Here is a 17,105-nt window from a genome sequence, read left to right on the forward strand (position 1 = left end):
CACAGGTTGGGTAAGGAGGGAAGGGAGATGACAGGGCCCTCTTACCTGAACCAGATATAGCAGTGCTTCTTGGAGCTGCAGCCTGGTGAGTGGGCTGCCAGCTACCACAGAGGGCTCCGGGTTCTGCAGGGGCAGGAGGAGGCTGGTAGGGGCAGCAGGCGATTTCTGGCCTCCCAGGAATAAGAGCCCATTATCCCTCTCCCTCGGTGGGGTGCCGGAGGAGGCTTTTGTGAACACCATGGGGGACATGAGCAGAGAAGGAGCCACTGTAGCAGGAGTGCGCTGAGGTGAGATGACCTGCTCACAACAAAGACATACACACAGGCAGGATTAAGGAGGAGCCCACTGAAACTCAAGATGCAGAGGCCCCTTGTGTACAATGGTGGATATCAGTGAATCTCAGTATTAATTGTTCACAGCTCCACCAGGTGGGAAAAACTTATGAGATAACTGATGTCTGCTCAATTCTTTAAGTGTTTTCCTTTGGCATCACTAAGCAGCTCTGGAACAGTCACTCTGCCAGCTGTTGTATTCCCACTGCATATAAAGCTTGGCTTTTGGATAATATGCATTTAGGAATGCTGGTCTTCCTCAAGGATGCTGTCCATTGCCCCAACCTAAAAATCCAAGCAACCATGCGAGTTGCTGCATGTATTTATTTGGGGCACTTCTCCTGCTCCTCTGCTGCCTCACTCATTTGTTACAAGGAGGGACCATGATTTGTGGGGTTTACTCTCGGGTCCCTTCCTGATAGGACCTGCCTGCTTGTGGAGTGTTTTCTGTTTCTCCAGGCTGACATGCTGGCAGCACTGCTGGTGACCTGTCTGTCTGGGTAAGTGTGTCTAACTCACTTGGCTATAGACCTAAAACCAAGTTCCAAGTTTCCCAATGGCTTTTCCAGTTATGCAAGTGACATTCTGATCCCTGTCTGACTAACTCCTACAGTTATCATGTGTTTTTAACTCAGGTAAGAAAAAGGGATGTTATTTCTCAGCTTCCAAATACCCTCAAAGAGGTCATGAGAAGAGGTAGAGAAGCCATCGATATAGAAATTGCTGTAATTTTATAATCATTCCCTTGGCATCTTTTTTTAGCAGAAACTGGCCTAGAGGAAGATGGGCTGTTTGTTTCTTTTAACTTGTCCCTATTTGATATTTTGAGGAGAGGTGCTGAGAACTGATGCTCCCCAGGGGAGGAGTCGCAGCATTAGGAAGAGCACAGCGTGGGTTGCCAGAATGTACACTTTCCTTACTTGGCTCTTGACATTTGTGAGTACTGAAGAGAGAATTATATATGCAGAAATCTAAATCAGACTATTAATCCCACTTTTCTAATTCTAAGTCATCAAAGAGAAAAAAAAAAGACATTTTAAAAGGGGGACAATATCATGCTGAAATGAGGGTGAAGGTGAGTTATAAACGTCATTCTACAGTTAGAAGGCACTCAGATTTGGGATTTTAATTTAAAAAAAAAGGGAAAAGATTTGGACACAGTATTTCATGTACACAGAGTTATGGCACACAGCCAACATCTTTGTTTTCAAAAAAGCAAAAGCTTTCTGAGGAACTGTTTTAAGTTACATTACACAACATGTCAAAAAGACCAGTGGTAATATGTGTAATGAGTAGGGGGAACTTTTGATTTTTAAACCACTATATTTTCAGTGATTTTGTGGCCATCCAAAGAGAACATTATCCCAAGCCAGATCTCCAGATATCACCACAGGCAGATGAACCAGCAGCTTCTGGTTTTCTCACAATTCCCAGTTATTGATGGATATACAGAACCATCTCCCCAGAAGGTTAGAATATTTCTAAAAATTCTAAGATTCTTCCCTCTGTGGCAGCTTGTGTATGGAGAGCAGAGGTAGGTGGCACACTTAACCCTTCCCTGATCTTCATTAAGCTATGATGATTTAGAGGTGGATAAAATAGGTTGTTACTTTTATGAGGTGTTTTCTGCTTACTTAAGGAACTACATGACTGTGGGCTCTGTAGGGGTAGGAAGTTAGCTCTCTCCTGTTGTAGAGCACAATGCCCAACATGAAGGAAGTGCTCAAAATCATTTACTAAATCGATGGACAAGCAATAACTGTAGAGAGAAAAACAAGAAGTCAGATGTTTGATATTTCAGAGTGATTTTAAACCAGGCCATTTGAAGTTTCCATAGGTAAAGATATGTTCTTTTCTATGTCTGTGCTGGTCTTTAGACCTTATAGCTTTATGAGGATTTGACTTTACAAATAAACAAGTGCTAAAGTGTGGGGGTTGGGGGAGCTTCCACACTGCTAAGCAAAGGAAAGTTTCTCCTTCCAGGCAGAGAGGTAAGGCCAACAAGATGCATAGGGGTGGCTTTAAACAGAAATGTGTATGATACCTGGCTCCTACGGCAGGAGAAGATTGCAAATTTCACTGCATCATAGTGATAAGATATCTGGTAGCGGGTGGTGGTGGTGGTGGGGTGGCAGTCGATACTTACCTGCAAAAGAGGAGCATGCTTCTCTGTGCTGGATGTCCTGTTGATCCATGGCTCCAAGGGTTTGCCTGTCCTAGAACTCTGGGTCACCACAGGGAACTTGGCTGCCAAGGCTGGACGGTGAGAGGTCTGTAGCTGCTGCTCCTGTTGTACAACCTGGAGCTTTCTCAGTAACTCCTTGGGGGAGATCACTCCAGGGCTGCTCGTCTGACTGTCAGAGACAGGGAGCATTTGTCTTGGCAGGGTGGACTGTCCCTTTCCATGAGCCTGATGTCCTAGCATCTGAGGTGGAAGGGAGCCATTGAAATACACCATTTGTGGCTGGGCCAGATCCTTGGCTGGAGTCACAGGAGTGGCAGCAGAGAAGGTTCTGCTGCTGTTGGGGGCAGCTGGGCTCACAGGGCCTGGTGTACTAAGGTCATACGTGTTCACTGCCCCTGGGGTACTCTGGAGCTTCTCTAACAGGTTGTGCGTTCTGGAAGTGCTGTGCCCAGCATGTGAAGTCCTGACGTTATGGGGAGACCCTGGCTGGAGAGGTCCAGGAATAATTTCCCTGGCAGAATAGGAGCTTCCATTCTCACAGGGCCTCTGTTCAGGCAGCTCTGACAGTGGGTGCAGGTCCGTGTTTCTGATCATGAGTTTTTGAATGGCTGGACAAAGCTGCTTCTCCATGAGAGGTGACTGCCTTCTGGGCTCCTCATAGGACAGGGAGCGTACAACTCCCTGCCTAACTGGAAATTTCTCTTGCTGCTGCTGCTGCTGTTGCTGCTGCTGCTGCTGCTGTTGTTGCTGGGGAGTTTGGGGGAGTGCTACAGTTTCTGGACAGATAGCTTTGTCCTGCTTCCCAAACAGAGCTGTCAAGGATAAGTGTTGGGGTTCAGGGTCTAAGGTCTGGAAAAAATAAAGATATCTGAAAATGGGTTCACACACAATTTGGTTATGGAAGAGGGCTACAAAACATAACTTACCTAACTGATGATTTATTCTATTTAAAAGGATCAATTAGAGAGAATGAAAAAATTATAAACTTGAAAATTTTGAGACTTTCTTTTTAATGTCAAATACTTTCATACCCTCTTACCCCTAAGATAGTCATTATATTTTCATGTCTGCTGATTGAAAAAGTAGACATGAGATCCTCGAGGGGCCTGGGGTTGGAAACTACTATGGGGCAAAATTACATATACTAACAGATAAACACTCTCTACAACAGGAAGTCCACCTAAGCCTGTAGAGTACAAAGGTATTGAGAATACACAGAAATAGGAGGAGTTTAGGTTCCTGATAGCTTTTCACAGAATTACAGAAATCTAGAGCTGGAAAGAAACATAAGTCATTTACTACAACTTGATCTTTTCAACTATATCCCAGTGGCTTTTTAAAGAACAGTTATCAGATATGTACACTGTGTCTAGGCCAGCCAGCTAGAGAGCTCCTCTCTTCCTCTCTGGATCAACTCCACCTCTTTTGGCCACCTTCTGCACTGTTGCATTAAGAAAACATGAGCTCCATTCTAAAGTCAATATATTCTGGTTTCTCTATTAAAATACAATAAAAATTTCCATGGAAAGCAATAAAAAGAAAGCTAAAAGAAATGAGAAAAGACTTCTTAGTCTTCATCTTTGGCTCCCTGTTCATTTTCAGAATTTTGATTTAAACTAATTCCTTGAAGAAAAACCTTTAATCAGGAATAACCATAATTAAATGACAGACACTATATTTGCAATAAATGAGACTTTCAGATTAGCAAGTTTTGTTATTGCTGTACTATTCTGAAATATATGTATATATATACACATACACACACATATATATAATACATAAACATACATTGACAAAAAATCTGCTATTTTTTATGTTTTAAATTGCATATAAAGCTGCCACATTTATGTTTTAAATTGCAAATACAGTGACAAGTCATCAGGTCTACAGGGGATTTTTATTTTAAAATTTTTTATTGGTGCATTGTAATTATATATAATGTTGGGATTCATTATACCATATTCATACATGCACATAACTTTATCATCTCACTCCTTTTTCATTTCCTCCCTTTTCCCTCCCCTCCTCCCTCTACAGGAGGTTTTTAAATCACTCCTTTAAACACTGAGCTCATCGAGAACAAATACCCCATTCTCTTCACATAGTTCCTACCTAGCCCTATGCTTGGCATAAGGAAGTGCTCAGAAATATTAACTTCACTGCCGGGTATGGTGGTGCACACCTGTAATCCTAGCGGCTTGGGAGGCTGAGGCAAGAGGATTGCAAGTTCAAAGCCAGCCTCAGCAAAAAAGCGAGGCTGTAAGCAACTTGGTGAGACCCTGTCTCTAAATAAAATAAAAAAATAGGGCTGGGGATATGGCTTAGTGGCCGAGCACCCCTGAGTTCAATCCCTCACACCCCCTCCAAAAAAAGAAATATTAAATTCAGTTTTGTAGCTTTGGTGGTTGTTCTTTCAGTGACCTTGGAAACCACCTACCCCAGAAAGAATATAGAACCAGTGGGAAATGTTTCTGTTGCCTCAGACAACATGTTATTGGTCATCTGATGATGGTTTTTAAAACAAGTATCTTCTAAGGCATTCAAGTCCACAAGACATGAGCACAGAAGGTGGTAAATACACAAAGTAAAAACTTTAACCTCTGTCTAGGAAAAATAAATCATTAATAATAAAAAATTTTAACTTGAAATTTTTCCTAGATTGACCTTCAGCATTCTTCAATGGCACCAGGCCCTCCGCTGATACACTCTGGGTAAAAGTTCTGTAAGAATTCCACAGAGAGGCTGAGATTAAAGAAGCAGAGAACTTACCTGGCTGGGCTGAGGTATGAGCTGCTGCTGGTTGTCACTGGGTTTTACTGGGATTGGTTTGATGAGATTAGGGTTATCATAGATGGCAGATGAACTCCTTATCTGTTTTGGCTCAGAACAGGTTTTATACTGAAATGGAAAAAACAAACACCTCAATCTTTGGTGTAAAAGATTGCCTTAGTGTTTTTTTTTTTTTTTTTTAAACACCTTCTGTTTCTTATTTAATTGGTAGGTGATTTTTTTTTCCCCCCTTTTATAGGTCTCATGCACAAGGGATAATTTCTTAAATTTCTGTGGTTTGAGCTATATTTGGGTATAAATCAAATTTTAATTTTAATTTTTCTTAGTTGTACAATTCAGTGCCCTAAACTATTGCCAACAACATCAGCCTGAGGGTCTAGAGTTCTCAAATCCTTGTATAATTGAAAGGCTATCTATTTGTTTAAGTAGTAGTCTTAAAAGATATGCTCTAATGCTTTTCAATGATAAACAGTTACAGAAACTATTCCTTAAATAACATGTCTGGAATAGAATAGAGGATTTTCCCTCCATTTGTGGGAGAGTTACTGAATATATTACATCAAAGCAACTAAACCTTTTTGGTCTACAAACCAAGAATAAGAGCTGACTCAAACCACTGATTTAAAAATTACTAATATCATCTTTATCTAATAAATAGCTTCTTGCATAAACACAATAATTCAAATCTGAGTGTTCTGAGCCACTCACTACAAATTAGATTTTCATAGAGAAAGAGACAAGAGACAAGCCTTATCATTTCAAATGCTGACTCATTAACATCCATTAATCTAACCAACCATGCAATTGCTAACACAGTGGGATTCATAACAAAAGGAGAACAGCAATGATGTTGGTGTCTACTTTGCTAAAGCATCAAATAAAACACTATAAAAACACTACCTTCTGTACTATAGATTCTCTACAGCATCATTAGTTTCAACTGTATAGTCCAGGCCTCAGGCTACAAGACATTTCACACTGTACCTGATATAGAACGAGCTATAAACACAATCTTATCCCTCAGGAACCCAAGGTTCCCAATGTGTTTTCCAGTTATTGGGGTACATTTTTAAATTCAAGGATATGGGAGCATGGGATATATTACTACTGAGTGTACTTAAGATTTATAAGGTTAACCATACAACATTCTATATTCTTTCAAGAATTCTGTCAATCATTTGGGTGTGTGGCCCTAGTATTAAATGGGATGCTAAATCACTTTATGAGTCATAAAAGTGTTATTTCTTATTCTTAGGTGAATGATGATGGTGATGGTATGGCTGATGGCCAGCTGCCCTAACTATCCTACGACATGGATAACCAACAAGGCAAGACAAGAATACTACTGAGATATCGTCACTTAAAAGATTTTCGTGTGAAATACCTTTCATTTTTGCTTTCTATTTGCAATAAAGTAGATATTTACTTTCACTAATTTTCTATGAACTAAATTTCAAGCAAAGAAAACATATTTTTCCCACCTTCCCCATGCTGATATCCAGATGGGCCAAAAGGCTGTTTGCCTCTCTTTATGCTCCTAGGTAGCTTTTTCCACTTACTGTGTCTCTAGAAACTATCTTCTATGTTACTACAACTGTCTATTTCTCTGAGAGGCATTGCTTTATAAAAATTGCTCCCTATCAAATTGCTCAGAATTAAACATTATTCACCTCAGTACTTTGTAGCTAATTTTCCAGTTGTTTAATTTTCTAGGCTTCCTTTAATCCAAATAATTTTAAAATACTTGGGAAAAAACACAGCTTTTGAAAACATATGTAATGGATTCTTCATGGAGAACCTGAAGCATTTCTTTAAAACCTAAAAAACTATGTCCCATTTTATCAATCACACATACACAAATATGTGTCTGGGCCAAGAGAAATGTCTGAAAAAAATAAAATAAAAGTGCCAAAAGCAGACATTTTGGGTTATGGATTATAGGTGCTTTCTCTTTTATTAACTAAAAATTTAAAAGTTGATACATAACAATTATGCATACCTATGAGGTACAATGTAATGCTTCTATACAATATATATTGTTTAATGATCAAATCAGGTTTATTAGTACATCTATCCCTCATAGATTTACCATTTCCTTGTGTCAATAACATACAAAAACCTCCCTTCTAGCTATTTCAAAATGTTCATTATTGTTCACTACAGTCACCTCACTGTATCACAGGACCCTAGAACTGATTTCTCTGAACCGTAACACCGTACCCATTGACCAATCTCTTCCCATCCTCAACCTCCCTCTCCTCCTCAGTCTCTGATAACCACTATTATATTTTCTGAGGTTACCTTTAGATTCCAAATGAGATCATGTAGTATTTGTTTTTCTGTGTCTGGCTTATTTCACTTAATGTAATATCTTTCAGATCCATCCACAAAAGGATGTCATCTAAATTTATGGCTGAATAGTATTCCATTATGTATATGTATCTTTTCCTTTTATTTTTCACATTTTAGAATTTCCTCATTGAACATCAAAAGAGACAATTAAATAAATCACAATTCTATCTAAAAATGAGGGACTCTTGTCTTAAGTCAACAAAAACAGTCCACTACTAAATATCCAGAACCTCACTGTGCAACCCACACATCACTGCTGAAGCTGGTTCTTTTTCTTACTGAACTTTTTAAACGTTATTTTACTATTTGCTTTAATTTCAACTACAAGTTAAATAAGGAAGAGGTAAAGGGAGATGGCACACAAATTAATATTGTCCTTTAAAGCAGATTCATAGAAAGTTGTTTCTAAAGAAGCATAAAATATTAGCAAAAATTAAATGTTTATATTGTTTTATTAGCTTTCTGTAAAAAGTTGTGTTACTAGGCTTTAGTTTACCAATATCATATACCTAAATATAGCTCAAAACTTTTCCTCTTTTACTTCTTGGGATTTTCATGAGGAATTCTACAGAGACTTAAGTTTAAAACTTAAAACTGCAAAAATACTAGAAAAAAATATATGGAAAAAGGTTTACGACATCAGTCTGGGCAATTATTTATTTATTTGTTTGTTTATTTATTTATTTATTCTTTTTGGCTATGACCCCAAAGGACAGGCAACAAAACCAAAAATAGACAAATGGGATTATATAAAATTATAAAGCTTCTGTACAGCAATGAAACAACAGAGTAAAGACATAACCTATGGAATGGAAGAAAATATTCTGCAAACTATACATGTGCTAAGGGCTTAATATACAAAATACGTTAGGAACTCAAACAACTCAAAAGTAAGAAAACATAACCTGATTTTAAAAAATGGGCAAAGGACCCGAAGGAACATTTTTCAAAAGAAGATATACAAATGGCCAACAAGCATATTTTAAAAATGCTCAGGTTGGGGTGTAGCTCAGTGGTAAAACTTTGCCCAGCATAGGTGGAAATGCAAATCAAAACCACAATATCATCTCACTCCAGTTAAAATGGCTGTTATAAAAAAAAAAACAAAATATAACAAGTGTTGGTAAAGATGTGAAGAAAAGGGAACCCTTACATTGTTGGTTGGAATGTAAATTAGTACAACTATTATGGAAAACAATATGGAGGTTCCTCAAAAAATTAAATATAGAACTACCATAAGATCCAGCTATCCCACTTCTGGGTATATATCCAGAGAATACGAAATCAATATGTGAAAGAGATAACTTCACTCCCAAGTTCATCGCAGCGTTATTCACAATACCAAGATAAGGAATCAACCTAAGTGTCCATCAACAGACAAATAGAGAAAATGTGGTATATATTCATAATGAGATATTATTCAGCCTTTTAAAGAAAGGAAATCCTGTCATTTGTGAAAACATGAATGAATCCTGAGATCTTATATCAAAGGAAATCAACCAGGCAAGAGAGACAAAGGCCACATGATCTCACTTTTATGTGGCATTTAAAAAAATAAAACTCACAGAAGCAGAGAGTAGAATGGTGGCTATCAGAGGCTGATGGTGGGGGGCCTGGGGAGATGTTGGTTAAAGGATACAAAATCAGAAAGGAGGAAATAAACTTAAGAGATCTAGTGTGATTCATGGTGACTATAATTAATAACAATATATTGTATACTTGAAAGTTGCAAAAAGAGTAGCTTTTAAGTGTTCACAAAAAATATTACATATATGGGGTAATGCATGTTAATTAAGCTTGATTAACCATTCCATAATGTATACATGTATAAAATCATGAGATATACAATAACATATGTAATTTTACTTTTCAAAAAATAAAAAATAATTTAAAAAATAAAACTGACCAAAAAAATTCTAGAATTGAAAAGGATCTCAGAAGTCTTAGTTTAACAGTTTCCTAGAAAAGTGAAATTCTTTTATAACATTCCCAATAGATAATCTTTCCATCTCTTCTTAGACACTTCCAATAATGGGGACTCACTTCTCCACAAGAATTCTGAGGAAAATCTTATTTTCTTTCTCTCTTTACCCTCTTTCCATTTCCCACCTTTCTTTATACCTATTTATGATCTTATTTTCCTGAAATGCTGTGTGTGGTAGAGGGGACAACCAGATGGAAGAACGGTTACCTCGACATTGGAAGTTAATAGGGGACACACACCTCTAGTTGTTTAGGTCAGGTTAAATGACAGAGAAAGAACACTTGAAATGGGCCTTGAAATGTTGATCGTATGTGACTGGGTGAAGAAAGGGAGGGGACAGCATGAGAAAAGACAAGAAGGCACTTCCAGAAAGCAAAATTGCTATTCTGCTTGGCAGGAGTTTCAAATATTTGTAGAAGATAGTGGGGTTAAGAATAACCCGAGGCCATGTTGTCAAAGGCCTAAAGAGCCAAGGGTTCATTCACCACCCAGTGAAAAACTAAGCATTTAGACCCCTACATGATTATGCAGGTGCTTCTAGAAAGTTACATTGTATCATATGGCTGCTAATGGAGAAAGGAATAATTTCTTCTATTATTTGTCTCATAGTGGGAGCAACTGACATTATGTATTTGATTTATTGATTTATTGATTTATATTTCTTACATACATGACAATAGTGTATTTGATTTTTATAGAAAAACAGTCTGTACTCTAATTAAACATCTGCATTTCATGTCAACATTTTATAACAACAAAACTATGGGGACATAAAGATAAATATAATGTTATTTTGATCTCAATGAATTGATAGTGTTGTGGGAGAAGTTGACTTAAATGTAATAAATGAGAAAAAACAAAATAAGTTCTACAGAGACGTAGACTGTGTGGGGGAGAGAGAACAACACAGATGGAAGAAAGGTTTACCGGGAAGGTAATTTGTAGAAATGTGGAAAAATTCCATGTAAAAAGTGGCCTGGAAGGATATGTGGATTCTGAAAGGCAAATAAAATGAGGGAGAAAATAGTCCAAACCACAGGTATAATATAAAGTGATTTGTGGCTTTACTATCCCAGACCTGCAATTTGAAATTTCTCCAAAGACCCCAGATACCTTTTAGGGGAAAATAATACTTAGAAATAACAATCTGGATGATAGAAGTGTTTAGTGCTCTATCTAGAGTTCATTTAGGGGTATGGTGGAATGAGATGGTCATCATCACCCTAAGTACATGTATGAAGACACGAATGGTGTGACTTTACTTTGTGTACAACCAGAGATATGAAAATTTATGTTCTATATGTATAATATGAATTGTAATGCATTCTGCTGCCATACATAACAAATTAGAATTTTAAAAAAAATCATGTGAGTAAAAGCATTGGAAACTATTTAAAAAAAAAAAAAAAGGACAATCTATTACAGAATCTCCTCTAAGGAAGAATCCTGAGAAGTTGTTCTCCTGGATTATCACAAATCCTTGCCAGATTCTACGTAGACTAACACATTTCTCTCATTGCATTTTCTGTATTGTTATTAAGGTATGATTATTGTCCCACTCAACTGTAAAGTTCTGAAAGGCAGGAGGTTGTGTCATCCGCTCCTGGATTCCCAGCTCTAGCACTCCTTACATCTGTGGGCATCCAACATGCTGTCAAGTGAGTCCAAGAGTAAGGGCAGATACTGAGTTTCTTTGCTCCTTAGATACTTAATCACGGGTATGACATAGATATGAATTGTTGAATAAGATATTTTAATGATAAAAACTCTCTAAGATAAAAATGAAACCAAATTTTCACTGTGGGACAAAAAATACTTATTGCTACTGAGTTGTCATGTATTTCTAGATCTTTTCAGGGGATTCAGTATTCTTTGTTTCTATACTTAAGAAACAAAATGTGAACTAATAATATTTAACATTATACAGTTTTAACTTAATTTATTTGATTTCTTTTTTTTTCACTCTTACACTGAGGATTTGGCTCCAGACACATTAATGTAATTTCTTATTTATTATATCCATGACAATTGAGAAATTATAATTCTAATATTCCTACTAACAATAAAACCACTTAAGTTCATAATTTCTTTGTAATTCTTTTTCCCTTAAAATATAACCCACTAACACTATTTTGAAGTTATTCTTATTTTTCCAAGTAATTATGTTATAATATGATATTGATATTCAGTTACATATACTTATTTTAGCTACTTTAATAAAAATTCTAAGATTTTTCTTTTCTTTCTTCTTAATTTTATTTTTGTCCATTTTTCTAGAGAGGGTTAATCTTTTACTTCTCAATTTTTGGTAGCTCTTTATAAAATAGGGAAATTAGCCCACTTCCTATTTTTTAGGTGCAAATTTTTTTTTCTCTGTTGTTTTTATAATTTTTCACTTTGCTTCTTTTTTAAAACTTTGAAAAAATATTCACTGTTTATTTTTATGTAGTTGAAATTAATTGCTTTTAAGGCACAGTTAGGAAGATTTCTCTATTCCTAGATTGCAAAGAAATCCTTATAAGTTTTCTTTTGTTATATGAATTTCTAATACATTTGAAATGTACCCCAGCATATGGTATAAAGTATAGATTCAATTTTGTACTCTTCTAAATAATACAAGTTGCCTAAACAACTTGTTTATTTAAAAATCCATTTAAGTAACTGAAATAGTTACCTTTATTAGATCCTAAATTTCTCATATACTTGGGTCTAATTCTGGACCTTCTCATCTATTCCATTGGTCCATCTGGCTGTTTGTGTATCAATACCATCAATTCATATTGTTTTAAAAGTTTAGAACTCAATTTTTAATATCAAATTTTAATATCGGGTAGAGCTTGTTCTGCCCCTGCCTCCCACCCCTATCCCTTTATGTCCCTTTATCCCCACCCTTGCCAATATTGTTGTTCTTTGCTAGGGATTTTCCAGTTATTATTCCCTGTATATTTCTTTACATGAACCTTATGGTCAACTTGTCTAGCTCTACAAGGAGGAGGAAAAAAAGGAGGAGGAGGAAGAGGAGAAAAGAAACCAGTGGTACTTGCTTAGGGGTTACTTCAAATTTATGGACTTAAGGAGAACTTTATGTTGAATTTTCTCATCTGAAAACAGGGCATATAATTATATTTGTTCAAGTCTATTTTTATGCTTTCCAAAAATTATTAAGTTTTTCTCTTCAGGTTTTGTCCATTTTTTGGATGAATTTTATTACAAAGGATTTTATGCAATTTGTCACTACTATTTAAAAAAATTTTTTTAGTTGTTGATAGACCTTTATTTTATTTATTTATATGTGGTGCTGAGAATCAAACCCAGTGCCTCACACATGCCAGGCAAGTGCCCACAGCCCCTTGTTACCCTATTATTGGTGTCTTCTTTCCTAGTGCATCTTCTAACTGGATGCTGTTTTTTTATATAAAGACTATTGATTTCTCAAGCTACCTTTTAATTCACTTAAAAGCAGTTTCCATTAACCTCCTAAAAGCAAATAAACATTTTGTTTTCCATGCAATTTTACTTGGAATAGTGACCCGTCTTTCTTAATGATAATATTCCCATAATGGAATTGAAGTATGTATCACAAGAAAGGGTAAAAGCTCACCTTTGTGTATTCATCTTTGGCTTTGGTAAGCATTCGTAAGATATCTACTTCTTTGCCCTCTCCAGAATTGGGCATCACTGGGGAAATTCCTGCTGCAGCTTCCTGATGGGCTTTCAACTGTTCATACTGAGTTAGGCTAGAAAAACAGAGGGAAAGAGCCACATAAGGAAAACTGATTTAACACAAATGGCTTTAAAAACCATCCCAGTTCTTACCCAGTTGTTTTCATCCTCTTACAACCATATTAGAAATAACACTTCAGGAATTCAAAGAAGAAAAACGAGAGGTGAGGTCTTAATTGACTACATTATGAATATTGAGTAGGGGTCAGCAAACTATAACCAGCAGGTCAAATTCAGTGCCCCACCCATTTTTGTAAAGAAAGTTAGAAACACAGCCCTGCTCATTTGTTTCTGCATTGTGTAAGGCTGCTTTCCTAGTACTGTAGCAGAGCTGAGTAGCTGCAACAGAGATCATATGGCCTGAAAAGCTTAAAATATTCACTATCTGCTCTCTTTCAGAAGTTAGTTTGCCAGCTCCTAGTTTAGAGCACTTGAAAGGACTCTGTCATTCACTGCTAAGAAAGCCCTATTTAGAGTTTTCAAGTAGTGAGGAAACTGCACAACAAAGAGAATTTTTTTTCCCCTTTCTTGTCCCAGAGTGCCTTGAAGCCAAAGCAAGTTTGAGTGTAGCGGCTCAAATCCTATACTTCCTTGGCAGTAGAGACACAGTGCAGAATCCATCCCAATTTTGAAAAGAGGAGCATTTTAAAAGGCGCTTACGGCAATGAAATGAAGAGTGTATTTTGTTGCCCTGAAAACAACACAGAGGGAGACCAGATTGCTCCTACATGTTGCAAGGTAATGTTGAGAAAAATGCCTTTCACTTTGTGTGCTTTGACTTTCAGCTCAAATTCTTTTATTATTGTCATGAAGTTTACAGTAAAAAGAGATCTGAGAATTTATTGAGAGATTTAATTCTAACTGGGACAGGGGTCTGTTCCCACAAGTTGGCTGCTTATTGCTAGTAAATAATCAATTTCCTGACCGAGCTGTTAAGCAATTACTGCAGAATGCTGACAATTTTACCATGGCCTCTTGGCTGAGTTACAGGGTATTTTTTAATCTATATGAAAAATCCTGCTATTATTATCCACTGCACGATTTACAATAACATGAATGTTCTAGGAACTCATTGTTATGGTGTTAAATACCAGTTTGAACACACTTAATCACCATCTGCAACTTGAGCTAGTTATCTAAAATTAGCTCTTGCAAGCTAGATTTTCAGGAATCAATTTTTTTATTAAAAAAGTGTTCCCCATTTTTCATTTTCTTGGGGTCACTTTTTAATAATTTTCTGCCTCAGGATTTTAAAATGGAAATTGGTTCTTTTGCAGACAAAGCTGCAGCATCACATGCACGTGGGCAGCAGCTGTCCTATGTGCTTGACTTAGTCCAGTCCCAGGCTGAGAGCCAGCACTGTAGGAAACAATATTTCATTCTGAGTCTCTTACCCATCCTCATAAATATCAGGGAAATAACTGCCTCACAATGAGCAGCCCTAGGGCTCAGGAACTGATCAAAGTAAACTAATCAGAGCAGACAGCATGCTTACTTGGGCTCTCCTTTCTTTCTTTTTTTAAAATTATACTGGGAATCTAACCCAAGAACACTTTACCACTGAGCTACATCCCAGCCCTTTTTTATTTGTTTATTTTGAGACAGGGTCTCACTGAGTTGCTGAGGGTCTCACTAAGTGGCTGGAGCTGGCCTCGAACTTGGAATCTCAGCCTTCCAAATTGCTGGGATTACAGGTCTACACCACCGTGCCCAGCTACCTGGGCTTTCCTTTCAATGCAATCAGGGAAGCTAAGAGTGGGAAGACAGGCAGTAATGTAAACCGTTTTCCAGAGATAGAACAGGAAGACTATCTTAAGTACTTGGTGTTTGACACTTGAGACATGGGAGGATATTCAGAGCTCCTACAAACATGGACATATAGTTAAAGCAAGTATTTAGGAAAGAAAGGAAATGGAAAATGTTAGAGGATCTGGAGCAGCCTTTTAGGATGGCTCTGAATGTTCTTTTTACTGATAACTTTTCAAAGCAAAAAAAAAAAATGCAAATTTACAAATGAAAATATTAAGGAAAACTGCCATCTGGAACAACTTATATTTCATGTATTTCACATAGGCAGAACAAAATGAGTTGAGTCACTCTAGATGATAAATCTAGTGAAATGTAGCAAATCATTTCCTATGTCTACTTTTCATTCATTAAGTAGTAATAAATGTTTTCTTGATCACTGTGAAATGATTGCTATAAGAGATGCATCCTGTTAAGATTATGGCACAGTTATAGACACTTAGAAATACAACAAAAGCATTAGGTCCTGAAAAATATTTAGCTTTTCAACACTTACTTTTTCATAAGCTCTGCAATTCTTTGGCATTCTTCCTTATCGTAAAACCAAATTCCATAAATGGACACTGCAAAAAACACATTGAACAAAGTATGAGCATCCTCAAAACCACAAAATAGAAAAAAAATTTCCTTTTCATCTTAAAATACCTAATAATTTATGTATTAAATTAATTTATTCAATAATTATGAAATAAATGAAGCCAATATTGGAGTGAAGCTTAAAAATCTAGCACTAGAAGTCATCACAATACCTGACTACAAATGATACTATAGAGCTACAGTAACAAAAAATGCATAATACTGGCATAAAAACAGACACATAGACCAATGGAACAGAATAGAAGACAGAGACAAATCTACACATCTACAGTCATCAGATCCTTGACAAAGGTGCCAAAAACATACATTGAAGAAAACACAGACTGTTTAAAAAATGGTGCTGGAAAAACTGGTTATCCTTATGTAGAAGAATGAAACTAGACCCTATTTCTCACCCTGCACAAAAACCAACTCAAAATGGAACAAACCTTGGAATTAGATCAGAAACTACAAAGCTCCTAGAAGAAAATCTAGGGTCAACATTAGGACATAGGCACAGTCAACAACTTTCTCAATAGGATCCCTAAAGCTCGGGAAATAATGCCAAAAATTAGTAAGTGGGACGACATCAAATTAAAAACCTTCTGCACAGCAAAGGAAACAATTAGGAATGTGAAGAAAGAGCCTACAGAATGGGAGAACAATCTTTGCTAGCTACTTTTCTGACATAGGATTAATATCTAGAATATATAAAGAGTTCAAAAAACTATACCAAAAATAACCCAATTAATAAATGGGCAAATGAACTAAACAGACACTTCTCAAAAGAAAATGGCCAATAAATATATGAAAAACTGTGCAACATTTTTAGAAAGTAGGGAAATGCAAATCAAAACTACACTGGGATTTCATTTCATATATCAGTCAGAATGGCCGTCATCAAGAATACAAACAATAATAAATGCTGGAGAGGAAGTGGAGAAAAAGAAACATTTTTACATTGTTGGTGGGATGGTAAATTAGTATAACCACTTGCAAATCAGTATGGAGGTTTCTCAAAAAGACAAGGCATGGAATCACCATAAAACCTAGCTATATCACTCCTTGGTATTTATCCTAAAGAATTAAAGTCATCATAACATAGGGACATATGCGTACCCAAGTTTCTAGCAGCACAATTCACAATAGCCAAACTATGGAACCAGCCTAGGTGTCCATCAATAGATGAAAGGATAAAGAAAATGTGTTATATGTGCACAACAGAATTTTATTCAGCCATAAATAAAATGTAATCATGTCATTTGCAGGAAAATGAATGGAACTTGAGACCATTAAGTTAAGCAAGATAAGCCAAACTCAGAAGGTCAAGGTTTGTATGTTTTCTTTCATATGTAGA

General features: G+C 36.6%; 1 protein-coding gene across 5 annotated transcripts in view; it reads right to left on the reverse strand.

Moving 5' to 3' along the window:
* The window catches only part of Dcp1b (decapping mRNA 1B), a 66,905-nt gene that overhangs the window by 19,393 nt on the left and 30,407 nt on the right, over positions 1-17,105 (reverse strand). For all 5 annotated transcript variants that reach the window (XR_009228277.1, XR_009228276.1, XR_006855164.2 and 2 more), the window contains exons 4-8: positions 15,669-15,735; positions 13,245-13,380; positions 5,287-5,415; positions 2,479-3,366; positions 46-297 (exon numbers count right to left, since the gene is read on the reverse strand). Coding sequence is in view for 2 of the 5 variants with exons in the window: in XM_058584183.1 (XP_058440166.1) it covers positions 46-297; positions 2,479-3,366; positions 5,287-5,415; positions 13,245-13,380; positions 15,669-15,735 (1,472 nt within the window). In the remaining 3 variants the exon portion in view is untranslated. The remainder of the gene's footprint in view (positions 1-45; positions 298-2,478; positions 3,367-5,286; positions 5,416-13,244; positions 13,381-15,668; positions 15,736-17,105) is intronic.

This window comes from Marmota monax, unplaced genomic scaffold (genome assembly GCF_021218885.2).
Source record: "Marmota monax isolate L192 unplaced genomic scaffold, Marmota_monax_Labrador192_F-V1.1 WCK01_AAM20220418_F8-fsc00163, whole genome shotgun sequence".
Taxonomy (NCBI): domain Eukaryota; kingdom Metazoa; phylum Chordata; class Mammalia; order Rodentia; family Sciuridae; genus Marmota; species Marmota monax.